At 40.2% G+C, this 17,258-nt stretch overlaps 1 protein-coding gene across 2 annotated transcripts in view; it reads right to left on the bottom strand.

Moving 5' to 3' along the window:
* Window positions 1–17,258, bottom strand: part of STIM1 (stromal interaction molecule 1) — a 173,675-nt gene that overhangs the window by 13,541 nt on the left and 142,876 nt on the right. For both annotated transcript variants that reach the window (XM_016157946.2, XM_016157947.2), the window contains exons 6-7: window positions 7,892–8,069; window positions 4,213–4,390 (exon numbers count right to left, since the gene is read on the bottom strand). In XM_016157946.2, coding sequence (XP_016013432.1) covers window positions 4,213–4,390; window positions 7,892–8,069 — 356 coding nt within the window. The remainder of the gene's footprint in view (window positions 1–4,212; window positions 4,391–7,891; window positions 8,070–17,258) is intronic.

The raw sequence follows: 17,258 nt of genomic DNA, 5'->3' as shown, positions 1-17,258 counted from the left end.
TCATAACACATTAAATACAGACACTAACATAAGAATCCCTCATTCTGTTAAGCCAGACTTCAGAAATATTTACAAAATTATTTTTTTAAAAAATCACTCTTCTCATTAAATTATTTCTATTTTGGAAAATGTAGTGATTTTTCATAAAAATACATTATTTGTGTTAGCACGTAAGGGATTTAATATACTTATTTTAAATTCATAAATATTTTAAAATTTTTCTCAGTTTTAATTTCTAATAGGGTAAATAACAACATATTGCCTCCCCCACCCCCAAGATTATTCTTTGAGGTCCTCGATAATATTTAAGACCAAAAAGTCTGAGAGCCACTGGACTAGATAAACCAAAAATTCAGAGAGAGAAAGCCTTTCTAGGAGAAGTTGACAATTGTCATCCATTTTCTTCCCTGAAGGCATTTGCTAATTCCAGGACAAGGCTGAGAACTGGGCCTGGCCCAAGCAGAAGAACTCCACTGGTGCACAGTAAAACCAGCCTAGCTTTTGTTGGTAGCACAATACTGATGTAACAAATTGGAAACTGAAGGATCCCCAAAATACATCCAGATTTCTTTTGGGGAGCAGTTACTGAATCCTGGGGCTATGCTGGAGAATAGGCGGTTAGGCCATAGAGTTGAATAAAATCTCCCAAACTTTCAAAATGCTTAGGAGACAAAACATTTCAAGAAGGAGGGGACCTGCCTCAAACACATAGTTGTCTCCTCCAGACATCTGCAAAATTTTGAAGCTATGAGGATCAGGCGACTAAAGAGCTAAATGGAAAACCTCCGAGTCATAGAAATGAATCTCTCATGGTCTTTCAGGGTTGAGGAGAGACAAACCTACTGCTCACCATAAAAAGCCAGGAAGGAACATGCTTGAGAAACTGGGCCAAATGAGCGCTAGACCAAGTCTTGGTTACTTACTTACTCCAACATAGCTCAACCTGATTGGTTTGAGGTGATTAGGTCTTCAGTCTACATAGCTAAGAGAATAAAGGGGGAATCCTATATCTGGTGGAAGATGAAATCATTTAGATCCTCTATTATTTTTTGTATACACTGCCGGCATTTAATAAAAATAAATTACTAGACATGAGAAGAGACAAGAAAATACAACTGATAATCAAGAGGAAAAATAAGCAGCCCCATAAATGATCCAGATGTTAGAGTCACCAGTTGAGGACTTTAAAATAAGCATAATTGGAAAGTTAAAGAAAATATAAAAAAAGATGGACAATGTTAGAGGAAAACATGGAAATTTTAGACCGGGAACCATAACCTGTAAAAGAGTAAAATGGACATTCTAGAACTAAAAAATACATTATTTGAGAGTAGGATTCCACTGAATCCGTTAAATAGAGCAATGTTCACAGCAGAATACAGGATTAGGAAACTCAAAGACAGATCAATAGAAACTAAACCAAAGCTCAGAGAGAAAAAAAGAACAGAACTCAGCCCAAGAAACATATGGAATATAGTTAAAAGGTCTAACATAATATTGGATTCCCGAAAGGAGAGAAGAGAATGGAGCAGAAGCAATATTTGGACACCAAATAAAACATGCATTCTGTAATTGTTAGGTAAAATGCTCTATATGCTATCAATGAAGTCAAACTGATTAATCATATTTTAATTTCTTATATATTCTTACTGATGTTTTTGGCTACTTATTATTGAGAGAGGTGTGTTAACAACTCTAAACTTTGATTATAAATTTGTCTATTACTCTTTCAGTTTTTTTCAAGTTTTGCTTTGTATGCTTTTTAATTATTAGGTATATCCAAATTAAGGGTTGCTATATATTGCTGTTGAACTCATACATTTATCATTATGAAATGTCCATTTTTGTCTCTAATAATACTTCTTGCTCTTAAGCTTACTTTGCCTGATATTAATAGAGCTACCCCTGCTTTATTTGATTAGTGTTTGTATCATATACCTTTTCTCATCCTTTTACTTTTAACCTTTTTGCAACCTTATATGTAAAGTGTGTCTCCTGTAAACAGTATATAGTTGGGTTTTGTTCTGTAACCAGTCTGACACTCTTTGCCTTTTAATTATATTGTTTAGGCCATTTATATAAACTAAATCTCACACATATGAAAGGATTGAAACCATATAGCATGTTTTCTGACTACAGTGTAATTCAACTACGAATTGATGAGAAAGATAACCAGATAAGTTCAAAGGGTTTGAAAATTAAACAGTGCACTGCTAAATAACCATGGGTCAAAAAAGAAATTGCAAAAGAAATTAGAAAATCTTTTAAGCTGAATGATAATGAAAATATGAAATATCAAACTTGGTAAATACAGCTAAATTGGTGATAAGAGGGGAATTTATAGCTCTAAATGCATGTATTTGAAAAGATTAAAAGTTTAAAATCAATTACCTAATCCTCCACCTTAAGAAACTAGAAAAATAAGAGCAAGTTAAAAAAAATTTTTTTTTAAGTACAAGACTTATACAGTAAAAACTACAAAATGTTGCTGAGGGAACTTTTAAAAAACCTAAATAGGTGATAGGATAAACAATACTCATGGATTTGAAGAAAGTCATTTAGTTAAAATGCCGATTTTTCCCCTACATGAATCTATACATTTCACACCAACACAATAAAAATTTCAGCAGGGCTATTTGGGTGGGGGTGGGAGGACAGTGGAATGACAAGCTGATATGGAAACGCAAAGAACCTAGAACTGCCGAGGCCATCTTGAAGAAGAATAAAGCTGGAGAACTTATCACTACCAGCTATCGAGACTTAATTATAAGTCAATGCAGTGTAAGGCTAGACAAGTAGACCAAAGAACAGAACAGAGATTCTTGAATATCATGGAACTGAATATCTACCTGCAGAAAAAAGTGAACCTTAACCTCCTACCTCATATCATTCACAAAAATTACTTTAAAATAAACCATATCCCTAAATATGAAAAGTAAACAATAAAGCTTCTAGAAGAAAAGTTAGGAAAATATCTTGGGGGTAGAGAAAGATTTCTTAAATAAGACACAAAAGGCACCATTGGAAAAAAAAAAAGATTGATGAAACTGGAACTTATTAACATCAAGAACTTCTAATGTTAAGAGAGCAGAAAGGCAAGCCATGGGCTACAAGAAATAGTTGTAATATATATGTGTTATTACGTTGACAAAATGACTGATATCCAGAATATATAAAGAAATCTTACAAATCAATTAATAAAAAGACACACAACCGAACTTTAAAAATGAGAATAGATTACCAAATAAATGGTCAGTAAATTTAAGGAAAGGTATTCAATATTATTAGCCATTAGGGAAATGACTACATATATACCAGTATGTGTAAAATTAAATGCCCCAAAACACCAAGGTTATAGCTCAACTAGAACTCTCACATATTTGGGGGGGCAGTATAAATTAGTACAACTATTTTTGAAACTGTTTGGCAATTTCTAATAAAACTAAATATTTAATGCCTTATTATATATTTAAGAGAAATAAGTCCTTATGCCCACGAAGAAACATATGCAAGGTTCATAGTCATGTTATTCACAAAAGGAAAAAAAAAAAAAAAAAAAAACCCAAACAAACAAACAAACAAAAAACTGCAAACAACCCAAATGTCTATCAACAGGGAAATAAATAATTTATAGTATACAATAGATTACTACTCAGCAATGGAAATAAAATTAGCTATTACTTTATGCAACAACATAAATGACTCTTACAGACATAATGTTAAGTGAAAGAAACCAAACACAAAGAATATATACTGTAAAATGCCATGTATATGAAGTTTTAAATCAGGTGAAACAAGTCTGGTTTAGAAATTATGACCATTGTTATCTTTTAGATAGAATACTGAAAGTTGGCAGGGGAAGGCAAAAGTGAGCTTTCTAGAGTGCTTAAAAGATTCTGTATTTTGATCTGGGTGGCATATATGCATGTAAAGCTTGACAGCTTATAATTTCTACCCTTGACTCTATGTAAATATCTCAATAAAAAAAAAGGAAGAAAATAACTGTTATCACTCTTTTCCACTGTTCTTTGAAAATCACAGTGACCATTTTTTTGGCAACTTTTCCCCTACTCTTATTGGTAAGAGTCTAGTGACTCTTGAACATATTCTTTAAGCCGTATTTCAAAGTCCTCACACATAGAACATTCCAGCCAGACTTTTGGCCCTTGACCTTTACCCTTGGGGTGTCCAGGAATTGGTAAACCCTCCTACCTGCTCCAGCTCCTCCTCGGCATATTTTTGGCGGCTCCGCTCATTCTCAGTACCCTCCCGCAGCTCCTTCAGCCTCTGGGCTTCCTGCTTGGCAAGATTGATCTCATCACGCAGCTTCTTCTCCAGATGTACCTTCTCAACCTCGACGGTGCGATGCTCTTCCTGGGCCTTGTGCAGCCTGGGGGGCGATGTAGGGAGCTGGAGGAGGCCAGGCCAGGGGGTGCCAGCCAACACGCCATGAGTCATGGCATCGAAGAGGAAAATGAGGGCTCCAGTACACAGCACATACTCTCCCTAGTCTGCTGACTCACTGGTTCTGAGTTAGCTCAGCGCCAAAAGAAACCACAGTTGTTACCATAATTCTTGTGTTGGCTGTCATTTTGCAGCCAGTAATAAAGGCCATGAAGCTAGGTTCTCGGGTATCTGAACCCTTCCTCTAAGATATCTGACATACGAAAATTATAACTACTAGCTTACAAGATATTTCACATTTGTCCTCCCTGCAGATAATGATATATTGCATCATTATCAGCCTGGGACAGGTGTGGATATGAAGGCTTAGGGAAGGGAAGTGACTGCAGGTAGAACTGAGACTAGAACTCTATCTGTATGACTTCAGATCCCATAGTTATTCCCCTTTTACCAGGGTATTTGGAAGATTCAATATAAATGTAGGCTACCCTGCAAGATAGACTGAAGATCCAGAGAAATCCTGATGGTTGAGATATGACTGGGGTGGTAGTAGCGGGGAGATTTAAGGAAGATGAGAAAGGAACTATTGAGCTGTACCTCTTGGACTCCTGAGTATCTGTTCCTAGAAGCACAATAAAATGAAATTCATGTCAAAGGGCCCTGCTTCCCTCGGGCCTGAGTTCCCTTCCTAAGTATCTTCCATGGTGAGTAAGACTCAGGGGCATCAGTTTTAATGAAACTTTATCCTTGTACCCACCCACACATTCCTTCTATTCACTCACAAAACCTTCTATCCAACTAAGCCTCCTTCCTTCCACCCTAGATATATGGAGATGAATGAGAAAACTGTCCCTGCCATTGTGGAGCTCATGATCTGGTCCAATTTAGATAAGTAAACATAACTGTACACAGTGAGATAAATTCTACAATAGAAAGACATACAAAGTGTTGGATGATCCCGAAAAATGGAGTGATGGGACAAGTAAGAAGGGAAGAGTTAGAAACATCTAGACTGTACTCTCCTGCTAACAAATTGCAGTCTTCTACCCACTTTATCCTTAGTAGAAAAGGAACCGAACCTCCTCAAGGTACACACCAGGTGGCACTACATACATAGCTAAAAACAAATCAGAGGAGCCATTTCCTCCAGCCCCTATCTCCTTCCCTGGGTGAATACTCTCCTTTATTGTATTCCTCCATGACCCAACTGCCTGAAATTGCACCATCAAGGACTCAATTCTTTACTAAAATATTATCCTCTCTGAAAGCAGCCTCATGAGAAAAGCCTATGGTATATGTCTTCTCCATATAATAGGGAGATCCTTTAAAGGAGAATCAAAACTGATCCACTTCTATACTCCTAATAGGATCTAGTAGAGATGAGGATCAATAAGTACTATTGGAAGCAGAAATAAGCAAATAAATGTGCCATCAAGATTTGCCATATTCTATCTCCTCCAAAGAAGACTGGGCATCTGAAAGGCAGCAATTAACATTACAAGGAAGAAAAACAAGAGGCCGACTGCAAGTCCTGGCTCCAAATAGTTGTGTGACTGTGGACTAGACCAGTCCCTATACGGTTCTGTTTCTTCATTTTTAAATGCAAATTGAAATTCCTGCTTGCCTCAAAGAATTATGTTGAAACCCAATGAAATCCTAACTGGAATGTGCATGTAGCATTACATTTATTCATCCAAAATATCGGGAATTCTGCAAAAAAAAAAAAGCTCTATCATGGCTGGCACTACAGGCCTATTAAAATAAGGTAGGACAAGATGGTATGTGGCTCTGGACGCTGTCAGAGAAGGATGTGTGTGTGTGTGTGTACACATGTGTAAGCCTGTCTCTGATGTGCGTGTATATTTTTTTTCTCTAAGGGCCAGAGTGGTCATTTAGCTCTCAAGGCCTTGGGGAACAGGGAGGGCTGGGAGCTTAGTTTTATCCCCAGACTTGGAATGTCTCCTGCCTAGATTCTTTGCCTTTGGAATGAAAACAGCACATGTTTTTCAGACAAATGAAGAATGGGGACTGCCCAGACAGCAGCATTTAGCCCCCAGCTGGCAAAGGGCCCAGGAAAAAGAGGCCCAGCAAAGTAGCCAGGAATCAGCTTAGAGATAAAACTCTTCCTCTTGTCCCCTAGAAGCCAGGCCCATGGGAATGAATCTGATAGGGCTGCCTTTACTGAGGCAGCACCCTGCGGGCGTCAACATTCCTAGCTCACTACTTACTGATATGTGACCCTAAGCAAAGCACTCACCCTCTCTGAACCTTCATGTCAACACTAAAATAGGGATAATAATAGTACTTACCTAATAGCATTGTGATGATTAAAAACAATAATGCATTTAAGTACTTAACAATACCTAGCTCACAAGAAATCCTTTCCCCATCCCTCCAAAAAAAATAGTATCTATCATTTAAAAATAACAGAAAAAAGTCAGACTTCATTTGCTTTTATGTGGAGTCCTACAAAGACTTCTCAACTGGAGTTCCTGGGCTGCCAGAACAATTTTCTAAAAGACAGTCATAAAATAGACTTCTCAAAAACAAACAAAGCAAAAAACCAAATACCTGCATTGACTCTCTATTGCCTTTTGCATCCTACTAAACATGTGAGTTTTAAGGTGTCAGGGATCTGGCCTCACTCTATACATTCAACCTTTACTACAGGGACCTCCCTACCCTCTCTCTTTCAAAGTCACCTCCTCATGGTCCACAGCTACTCATCTCCTGCCTCTGTACCCTTCTAGTCCTTAGAGTTCTCATCCCATAAGCTGCAACTAAGTCACTGCACTAAGTTTGTGCTCACTGCTCCTTCTCACATGTGAGCTTTGTTGCCCCAGATGCAGTGAATTCCTTACAATTTCCAGAAGTACTTAGATTAACTGACTGGCACCTTCTTTTCACAACTAGGTCTTCTACAATAGTTTTTAAGCCATGTTTTATTTAAACAGAATCCCAGACTATCAGAGCTAGAAGGCCCTTGGTGTTCTCCCCGTTCCATACCTTCATATTACTGATGAGGAAACAAGTCCTAGAAGGGAAAGGAACTTACCCAAAGTCATACAAGTGAGTATTTATGAGATTTAGAAGGTATTAGGAAGACAGATTTGTGAAGTTTCTCTGGGGAATGGTGAAGAGCAGTTCGTTGTATCTTTTTCTACGGGAAGGAAAGCTGTTCAGAGGTAAGACAAAGGACAGAATGACCCCTAAGAAGTCATCCAACAAGGGAAGCTCAAGACTTCTGTAGATATACATTTTTCCCTCTGGAGCCCAGAGGGAAAAATGATAGAAATAAGCTTCTGTCCTGGTGAAGAAAACTTGCCATAGAACTGGAATGGACTCTCTACGCATTTTTGGAAGGATGACACAGCCTGGGCAGCCATGTCAGCATGGTCTCAGGAACCAGGTGGCTGACAACACAAGTGGAAACAGCTCACAAAAAGCTAGCAACTCCAGGGATGTAGGGGAGGGGACAGGGCCTTACCTTTCCTGAAGGTCATGCAGACTCTGCTCAGCTCGGTGTAACCCCTCTAGATCCTTCATCATCTTCTTCATGTGCTCCTTGGAGTAACGATTCTGGATATAGGCAAACCAGCAGCCACCCACACCAATAACGATAGACACCACCAGCATGAAGTCCTTGAGGTGATTATGGCGGGTCACTGTCAGAGAGGAAGGGCGTGGTGAGTCAGGTTGCCCACTGCACACTTAGCCTATTGCACCCCCTCCTCCATGAAGCCTAATTCCAGAAGGAATTAGTTTCTCCTCTTAGACATACGCTTGCCACACAGTATTATAGTAAGCTAAGTGCTTATTTCTCTGCTAAGACAAGGCCTAGTTTAGAAAAAATGAGAGGCCTTAGAGCAACCCGGGAAACTTATTAAATTATGTTACCCTAATATGCGGTGAAGAGGAGAGCCCTAGAGCTTCCTCAATACATCCCAGCCTTCTCAATATATCCCAGCCATCTCTGGTCTGGGATGAATCCGAGTGCCCAGATGCAGTGACTTCTACCCTACAGAATAAGAATGCTAGGGTGCTAGAGTAGGTAGAAAGGTATGGCTGATAAGGGCATAAATCAATGTCACAGAGCCTAAGGTCTGGCTGTGGGACTAAGGTTACTTCAGGATCTGGGTCTCCTGGACTACTAGGCTATTCTAGGTACAAGGCGCAAAGTCCAGATAAGTGAGGCTCTGTAAGTCTCATTCATGGAGAGTATTTCTAGGCTGTGGTTCAATCCAGAGAGCAAGTAGAACAGGCATAGCCTCTAGAGAGTGGTATACGTGAGACATCACACATGCCAGGAATAGAGGGGCAGATCTACCTGTAGAGAATGCCTGGCAGCAATTTGGTGGAGTGTGAGGGCCCCAATCACCAGCTGGGGTACAGAGTAATAATCAGTCTCTAGATCAAAACTGAAAAGCTAACCAGGGAATATCACCAGAGGTAAGAGAAAAGGCTATGTCCTAAGAACCAAGCTAACCAGAAGACAGACTCCTGGAGCCTAACATTGTTCCCTGTACACCAGATTAGGACTACAATGCAGACCTGAAAGAGGCATCATAAGGAAAGAGGGTTGCTGCTGTGGCCCTTGCCTGGGTTGTACTAAACTTGCTATAGAGTAGCTATGGCCTCCTGATGTGGGAGTCGGGGAAGGAAGAAAAGAGGGAATCACCTCCTGGTTACCCTCAGATTGGAGAGGGGGAGGTAGGAGTGACAGGATCTCAGTGCCTAGTAAGGACAAGGGGCTAACAGGAACCTAAAAGGACCCAGGTAGAGCCACCAAGGTGAGGCAAGTTCTAGACAATAGGTAAAGACACATGTAGCTGGAAATTGTATGAACATGAAGTCCAGTTTGAGGAAAAAGGGTTATATTCATAGCTCCTCATTGAAAGGCTGGGCAGCAGGACATGAGAACGGTGTGTGATCAAAGACAGATTAACACATTCTATTTCCATCCAAGGGAGAGGAGTTACTAGGTCTGAGGTGATAGCCATGTCCTTTACATGTTTATGCCAGAATCTCAGAAAAAAACTAAGGGTATTCTTGTGACCATCCTCTAGCCTCCATGCAGGCCTATACTTCCAGCCATACTCACGTCCTCACACTCCTACCCCTCAAGTCTCAAGAAGAGATACTTCTGCAGCACAGTGAGCTGCCTTTCTTTCTGGAATACACCTGTCTCCTACATAGTCTCTACCAGAGGCTAGGGTACTCTCTGTCTCTTGTATGTAAAGGACTTTTAATCTTGGCTTCCCAGGGTTTCTCAAATCCAACATCCCCTGTACATTCCTAAAAAAAATCAAAGGTGCTATTGTTCAAACAAGACCCTATTCGACCAGTACCCTCCCCCTTTTACCATCAGTGCTTCAAAGTTCTTAAGGTGGGCATGCAGATTGGGCGCCTATCTATTCTATCCAGTCCCTTATTCTGCCTTTTCCAGATTGATTTGGAACAAAATTTTATTACTGTTTCCAGATTCATAATCTCATCCAAGTCATAAATTAAAATACCGATTGACCAAGGCCAAGAATGAGATCTAAGGTAATACTGCTTCACCTATTGGTACCCTCTCAATCTCTTCAACCAGTTTGGACTCCTCTTAAATGTACAAGCATCCACCCTAAACATACATCCCTCTGCCTTATCAAATGCATAGCTGAAGCTCAGCTACACTTACAGCTATACCTATTTACGTCACATCCCATTAGTGATGAAGCTTGGTGGGAAGACAACTGATCTACTCTGGTTGATTTACTCAATGGCCCCTAGTGATCATCACTTGTCTGTATGCCAGTGTCCAGCATAGCATCAACCAACACACAGAAGGCACACAATAAATATTTGTGGGATTGAATTGTTACTGATAAGCCTGAAGTATGATCTCTCTCTCTCTCTCTCTCTCTCTCTCTCTCTCTCTCTCTGTCTCTCTTTAATCCACATAAGAAAGGAAGGGAAATAGTAAAAACATACAATGTACCAAGCATTTATATTCATCATGTCTAATTTTCACAACTACCCTCTAGGGTAGGGTATTAGTATTTCCATTCTATAGACTAGAAAACTAAGGCTCATATAGGGTACTGACTTGGTAGAATTCATAAAAAGTGACAGAGCTGGGATTCAAACCTGGATTTGCATGATTGCATGGTTTTTCTGCTACACTCTACTTTCTCACTATAACTTTCACACACTCATATACAATGGAATACTACTCAGCCATAAGAAAAGATGAAATACTGCCATTTGCAACATAGGTGGATCTGAAGATAATCATGCTAAGCAAAATAAGTCAGAAAAAGTTGAAAGCCATATTTTTCACTCATATGTGGGATATAAAACTGAAAGCAACAAACAAACAGGACAGAGACTCACGGACATGGACAGTGGATTAGTGGTTACCAGAAGAAAGGGGTAGACGGGACAGATAGGTAGGGGTTAGAGGGATCAAATATTTTATGATGGAAGGAAACCTAACTTTGGGTGGTGACCATACAATGCAATATATATACAACAAACTGTTAAATTGTACACTTGAAACTTATGTGATTTTATTAATCAATGTCACCCCAATAATTTTTAATTTAAAAAAACTTTCACACAATTGTAGCAGGTATGTTTCTGCTGTTACATGAAAACATCTCTCACCTTGAAGATGCCTATATCCCCTGATCTAGCCTGGATGTCACTGTAAGAGTTCCAATGTCTGAGTTTTCCCCTTAAACAACATCCTAGGAGCTGAGTGTGGCACTGTCATCAGGACAGGCCTTTAAGGTTAAATAAACATAAAGCCTATGTAGAGAAATTCTTGTGCCATCAAAGAAAGCATGCTCTGCTGAGTATTAGGAAGGGTGGGTTCTCTGTCACCCTCTGCCCCAATTTGTTATGAAATTTGCTTCCCCCATCTGGATCTCAACTTTCTCAGCTACAAAATGCGTTATCACAGAATTACTAAAAGATCCTTGTAAATTAAAGTGCTTAGAGATGTCTTACAAATCCCGTAGGTAATTAAGAATGCAGATGCGGAATTTGAGGAAGAGATAAGAGCTGGAGAAGCAGACATGAGAATTGCCAGGTCCCTTCAGTGGAGCTCCAGGCTAAACCCCAAAGTCCTAAAGGAACCTGTGATGGTTAATTTTATGTATCGAACTGACTGGACTAAAGGATTCCCTGATAGCTGGTAAAACATTATTTCTGGGTATGTCTATGAGGTCATCTTCATAAGAGATTAGTATTTGCATCGGAAAACTGAGTAAAGATCATCTTCACTAACGCAAGTGAGCATCATTCAATCATCCTGAGGTCCTGAATAGAATCAACGGGCAGAGGAAGGGCAGATTTGCTCTCTCAGCTTGAACTGAAACATCCATCTTCTGCTCTCTTATCAGTGCTTCTAATTCTCAGGTTTTCAGACACAGACAGAGACTTTACCAACTGCCCTCTGGTTCTCAAGCCTTTGGACTTGAACTGAATTACACCACCAGCTTTCCTGGTTCTCCAGCTTGCAGTTGTCAGCACATCATGGGACTTTTTGGCCTCCATAATTATGTGAGTCAATTCCTATAATAAATCTCCTCTTATACATATCTATATACATATCCTTGATTCTGTTTCTCTAGGGAACCTTGAATGATACAGAATCTATATAGTGTTAGAAAAAGAGAAGAAAATCAAGAGTCTAGTCTATGCCTAACCAGATGTACTTCTTCCCATCATAATTCTATTCCCACTCTTCAGTTCCTACTACCTTCCCATCTCACCACAGTCCACAGAGATCCTTCCATTCCTTCTCCTCCGAACTAGGATTCCCTGATTAACCCACTCTTTGGACAGGTAAACATGGATTATCTCTTGCTATCTCAAGGACTGCCTTATGTGTTTTTCAGCTTTCATGTCAGTCACCTTCTTTCTAATAGTCTGTGAGTTCCTCAGGGCTAGACACAAGACTTATTTCTATCTCTGTAGCACCATACTCAGCATAGAGCCTGACGAGAGCAAAAACTTAGCAAAGGCGGAAAGCAGAGAAAAGGGGAAAAAAGAAGGGAGATTTTAGCAGAAAAGAGAATGGTGTACCATACAAAGTGCACATGTAGGGCAAATACCAGCTCCTAGGGACAAGAAGAGTATGGCAAGCTGTCCTGCACAGCCCCCACACAATCTCAGCTCTCAGGAACCACTGTGCACCCAGGGAACATAGCCAGGGCAGATAGACGATGGAGGTTTCAGGAGAGCAGATGTGGCTGGCTAAGTGAACTGAGCTAACCCAGGAAAGCTGCCTGGGATCTGAGGAGCCAGAGGGTGGCAGAATTCCTAGTCTGAGTGCTGTGAATAGATTTCTTAGCAAAATGAGGTCAACTGTTAACAAAATCAGGCCTAAGACAGGGGAAAAGATGTAAATTTATGAGATGCTGATATGTTAACAGAGTCAGGGGTAATGGTGAGAATTTTCATGATACCAGTTAGCATTGAGAAAGTGAGCCTCTCCCAATCTTTTCTCTCCACCCGTTTTATTGCCCACAATACCCTGACCCTGGCAGATACAGATATTCATTCCTTACTGCCAAAATGTGTGCTAGGAATTTCTGCTGTCATTTACTTAGCCTTCTGTCCTGAGGTGTCTGTTTAACCTATAAGAGCTATTCCTGGGCCCTCTTTCCTTCTGGTTATAGCCCCCAAAGTACTTTCACTGCCTCGCACATCCAGAGATGCTCCATAGGTAGCAGTTCTCCCCAAAGCCAAGCTGGACCACATTTTTCTCCCATCCCCCCTCAGTACCATAGCTCTGGAGAAGCCGGCCTCCTTCTGTATAACTTCTAGCATACATCACCTGGCACCTACTCCTTGCTGGGCCATATGCTAAGTGCTAATGACAGCTAAACAAAGCTGTTTCTGCCCTCAAAAAGTTCCCAGTTTAAAGAGTAACAGACAGGAAAACAGAATGTTATTTTAAAAAGCAGGTACAGTGGGCTGTGGCTTCCTGGAGGAGAATAAGTAAGGGTTGAGAATGCCTTGGAAGAGGCTGGAAAAGCATCCTGGAGAAGGCCTGAAGGTTGAATTGGAACATAATAGAAAGGGCAAAGAAAGGATAAAGCTGACAGAGACCAGAGAAAGCTTTGCAGAGAGGCAGCCACTTGTGCTTACCAAGGATCTTTCTCTATTATCTGAGCCACAACTTTCCCAACCCAACGATTACTCATAGGTCTCTCTCTGCACCCTTCTTAATATTCCTGCTAAAAGAACAAAGGGCACGGTAGCCCCTAGCCCAGGACAAACCACAGTAGGCATACTGTACACTAAAAATAGTAGCTACCCTTTTTTTTTTTTAGGGGAAATTGGGGCATAGAAAACCTTAGGTATATGCTCAAAGTCACAAAACTTCTGAGTGATAGAGCAAGTTTGCTCGATTTCAAAGCTGGAACTCTTTATATTATACCTTGTGTCCTCTAACAGAAGTAGAGGGTAGAATAATAGAGTAGAAAAGAGCACTGAAATATAAGTCAAAGACTTGAGTTTGAGTCATGGCTCTGCCAATTAAAAGCTGAAAGACCTCTAAAAACTCATCTCATCTCTCTGAGTCTCAACTTCTATGAGAAATTATCTGCAGAGGAGAAAAAGCCCCTCCATGAATGATCTGCTGACAGAGTGAGACCTCAGCTTAGGCCTCAAATGGAACACTGCCTTTCGGCCGTTATTTCTCAGAGCACACCCAATACCTGACCACTGGCACTGTCAGGGGCGCTCTACAGGGGCCATTAAGCTTGGAGTCAACTTTGCAGGGTGGAAAAGACTGTAAACGGCTATGTGCCACTTCTCTGTGGTCACACAGGAGGACTGAGACCTCTTCTGTCAGAAAATGGACCCCGGGGTGGCCCTATGCTGAGCTGGTCTGATCCCATTTCCCTCTTCCCAAGCTCTGAGGCTGCTATAGGCAGATGGATCCTGCTCACTCAACAGACTCTGCTGGCTACTGCACAACAAACCTTTAATTTTGAGATTTCTCGCATCTCAGACCAATAGCAGGGTTTTTATTAAGACTGAGCAAGGTTGCCATGGCTGGCAGCTGTACCTGGCCCAGATTCTCTGGGGTGTTTATCTGTTACAGAGCCTGAGAACCGTAGCCCTAAGAACTCACCCAGGTATAGAACACAGGTCAGAGCCAGCACAGGCCCTTACTCTGAAGTACTGCATGGGTGTTGAACAGGGAACAGCACTGAACCAGGGACATTAGTCCATGCTCAGATGGGAAACAGAGTCTGGGGGAAAGCAGATTCTTTGCAGGTGGCCACCAGGCATGGTCCCATGGTCCCACCCTTGCAGAAGTCTCCTGGCAAAGAGATTCCTAGTATTATCTTCAGATTCTATCTGGCAATTTTCAAATTTTTTATTTAACAAGCATCAGTAGGAAAGTGTAAAAACAATATTTACCAGCAGGATAGCTGATGGATTCCAAAATCTTAGCTCCTAGGAGTACACCCAGTTCTATCTGAGTCCTTGAATAAGAGAACCTGTAAGAGTCTTAATGACCAGGCCTATCTTACAGATGAGGAAACCCAAGTCTAGGTAGGAGAATTGAATTGCCATAGGTCATTCGATAAGGCAAGGGCCAAACACAGAAATCCTAAAGATACAGGATACAGACAGCAGTAGGAAGAAATAGACCTCCTGTCTTTTACATAGTACCCTTATCAACCAAAGGCTTTTTTCCCCCAAATCACAGAAAATCTTAAGGATCTATTAGCTCAATTGTTTAAGAATGCAAATCAGAAAACACACCCTAAGAGAAGTGATCTATCTACACAAGGTCACACAATGAGTATCAATTTTTAAGAGACCAAATTTTATAAGTTCTCTATATGAAAGTCCAAGAGTTACAAAAACATGTAGATGTACATGATGATGATAATGATGATGCCGACAACTGGGATATAATTCACATACCTTAAAATTCACTCTTTTAAATGTATAATTCAGTGGTTTTAGCTTATTTACAAGGTTACACGACTATCAGCACAATTAATTTAAAAATATTATCATTATCCCAAAAAGAAATCCCATACCGACTACCAGTCACTTCCCATTTCCCACTCCCTCCAGCCAATTACCGTTTTGCATTGTCTACGGATTTATCTATTCTGCATATTTCCTATAATTGGAATCATACTGTATGTGACCTTTTGTGTCTGGCTTCTTTTACTTAGTGTAATGTTTTCTAGGTTCACACAAGTTTCAACCTATATCAGAACTTCATTCCTTTTCATGCCTAAATAATATTCCACTATATTTATATACCATCACTGTTTATCCATTCACCCACTGGTGGACACTGGGTTGTTTCTACCTTTTGGCTATTGCGAATAGTGCTGCTATGAACACCTGTACGTGTATTTGCTTCAGTACCTTTTTTCAATTACTTGGGTACATTCCTAGGCAAAGGATTGCTGGGTTACATGGTAACTCTATGTTTAACTCTTTGAGGAAAAACCAGATTGTTGTCGACAGCAGCAGAACCATTTTACATTATCACCGGAAATGCACAAGTGTTCTGATTTCTCCACACTTTTCCCAACACTTGTTATTTTCCATTTTTTGTTTCTTTGTTTTTGTTTTTATTATAGCTATCCTAGTGGGTGTAAAGTGTCTTCTTAGCTCTAATACGTCCCTGTCCTGCCTATCTCAGAAATGAGTTTTCTGCTGACTTCTGACCTCCCTTAGGTTAGGTCACATGCAACCTATAGGCTATATGAAACAAGCCTATGAGAAAATACCCTTGTCTTGGTCTCAGTCTAACCTGCTTCACTAGGGATTTTTTTGCTAGCTCTGACCTCCTGGACCAGAATACTAGGTACTCTGGTTCTCATGCTCCAGCCCTAGCTGGTTTTTCCTTGCTTACTTTAACCTCCAGTATCTAATGTACCCTTTCAGATATGGTAAATCTCATTTTGATACAGTCTGGTAATATATCTTTGAAGACTGATGAAGACTTTCAGGCTGCTGAAGGCCTCCCTTCCTGGGGAGAGACAGAGGAAAGCCTTTACAAAAGTAACCTTTACTGCTGGGTTCTGGTGTAAGTATTCTTGGTGGTGTATTATAAAGAGAGGGGTGTGAGTTGTTAATGGGGACAGTTTAATAAGACCACTATCATCTTTTAAGACTCAGCTCAAGAATTATTATCTCCATAAAGATTCCTGGACTCTGACTGAAAATTCCTCCCTACTTTGTGCTCCCAACTTAATTCTGGAAAGACCTACACAATAGCTATAATACTGGATTTGTTGACCATTTGCTCTATTTGTTGATATAGATGCACCTGTATCAAGACATCAGCTTGGACACTTGTTGAAGCCAAATGCACAGACAGGGAAATGCTATACAATAGCCCCCCCTTATCTGCAGTTTCACTTTCCAGTTTCAGTTACCCACAGTCAACCACAGTCCAAAAATATTAAATGGAAAAATTCCAGAAATACATAATTTATAAGTTTTAAATTGCACATCACTCTGATTAGCATGATGAAATCTCACGCTGTCCCATTCCATCCTGCCTGGGACATGAATCACCCCTTTGGCCAATATATCCTCACTGTATATGCTACCTGTCCATTGGTCACTTATTAGCCTTGCTGATTATTAGATCAGCTGCAGTGGTATTGCGGTGTTTGTGTTCAAGCAACCTTTATTATACTTAATGCCACATTTGTATAATTTTTATTACAGTGTATCGTTATAACTGTTCTACTATTGTTGTTGCTTCTCTTACTGCACCTAATTTATAAATTAAACTTTATCATATATATATGATTGATATATATATAAATACGTGTGTGTGTGTGTGTGTGTGTGTGTGTGTGTGT

This window comes from Rousettus aegyptiacus, unplaced genomic scaffold, assembly GCF_014176215.1.
Source record: "Rousettus aegyptiacus isolate mRouAeg1 unplaced genomic scaffold, mRouAeg1.p scaffold_m13_p_5, whole genome shotgun sequence".
NCBI lineage: Eukaryota > Metazoa > Chordata > Mammalia > Chiroptera > Pteropodidae > Rousettus > Rousettus aegyptiacus.
The sequence above is the reverse complement of the archived record's forward strand: the minus strand, read 5'-3'. Positions and strand labels throughout refer to the sequence as shown.